The sequence below is a fragment of the Marmota monax genome, unplaced genomic scaffold, assembly GCF_021218885.2.
Source record: "Marmota monax isolate L192 unplaced genomic scaffold, Marmota_monax_Labrador192_F-V1.1 WCK01_AAM20220418_F8-fsc00160, whole genome shotgun sequence".
NCBI lineage: Eukaryota > Metazoa > Chordata > Mammalia > Rodentia > Sciuridae > Marmota > Marmota monax.
The window spans coordinates 622,063-623,427 of record NW_026694183.1 but is presented as its reverse complement, the minus strand read 5'-3'; the positions used below and the strand labels follow the sequence as shown (position 1 = coordinate 623,427).

General features: G+C 41.3%; 1 protein-coding gene across 1 annotated transcript; it reads right to left on the bottom strand.

The window, feature by feature from the left end:
• Positions 1 to 243: 243 nt before the first annotated feature.
• Positions 244 to 1,164, bottom strand: LOC124107781 (vomeronasal type-1 receptor 4-like). The gene has a single exon (XM_046465984.1). The coding sequence runs from the start codon at positions 1,162 to 1,164 to the stop codon at positions 244 to 246; it is 921 nt and encodes a 306-aa protein (XP_046321940.1).
• Between the last annotated feature and the right edge of the window lie 201 nt (positions 1,165 to 1,365).

The following is a 1,365-nucleotide window of genomic DNA, read 5'->3' as shown; positions in this document are numbered from 1 at the left end:
TTGTGCAAAAACATGCAACTGATGTAATTTTTTGATACAATTAGGCAATTTTAATTGTATTTGGAACTGGCAATGGAGACCAGCATTGCTTTGCCCCTGAGATTCATCTGAAGCATTTATTATTTTTCATTTTTGAGACAGGAGATTACATTGTTGAGGCTAGCCTTTCATTTGTGATCCTCCTCTCTGGGTCTCCAAAGTTTGGGGGATAATAGGTGTTTTTCACAGCACCCAACAGGATTTTTAAATTTTTATGCAGACCAAACAGAGCCTGAATAGTTTGGATACAGTGAATTTTCGGCTCATGAGAAGAAAGGGGCTGACAGTGGGAAAACACAGTGAAATCAGGTCATTGGTGTTCACCACCCACCAAACAGGTTTGGAAAACAGAGCAATATAAAGATGTAATAGGGAAGAGAGGGTGTGGAAAATCACAAAGGTGCCCACCAGGACAAGGATTCTCTGGGTGGCTCTGGACTCAGGGCAGGATCTGAGGGAATCTTTGATGCTGTGAATGTGCTGAACCCTCTGCTTGTGCCTGTACAGAAGGAGAACCATGGAGCCACTGGACCAGATCATGAGCACGGAAAAAACAATCTCAGGAAATACAAACAATGCTGCATATAATAAATCTGTGATTCTGTCATGATCTACAGAAGAACAGTACCCATAATCTCTTTTCTCTGTTGTGTTTACACTGTTCCATTTGCTATGTATATAGAGAGGAAAAATGGAATTCACTGTCATGTACATGATCCAGCAGAGGAAAATGGAGAAGCCAATGTACTTTGAAACTTTTTCTTTGAGATCTTTCCAACAGGAATTCACGGGGCTGATGGTGATGTTCTGGAAGATGCTCAAGAGACAGGTGATGGCAATTGACAGACTCCTGCCCACTCGCTGCATGTACAAAATAACTTTGCATGAAAAATCACTGAGGAAATATTTCAACCCAAAAGCAGTCATTGTCTGGGGAATTCCTGTAGCCAGAATGTCCAAGGTGTTGGCTATCATTAGGTGCCTGAGAATGACATTTGTGGACCTCAATGTGCACCCATTGCAGGAAAGCGCCAAATGATAATAAAGCACAGGTAAATTTCCTAGAATTCCAACAACATTCTGTGATAAAAGCATCAGTCCTATTGCCACATTCATGGGGACCATTCTTTCATTCAGCCCAATGTTCTTTACATTATGGCATCAGTCATTTCTCTGAGAAAAATGACTCATTAATAATAGCTGTACTCAAACACAGTGGTGAGCACCTGTATCCACTTGCTACCTGTAGGCCTGATGTAAGAGAATCACTGGAACTCACAAATTTGAATCCAGCCTGAGCAACATAGTGAGATCCCCATGTTAAAA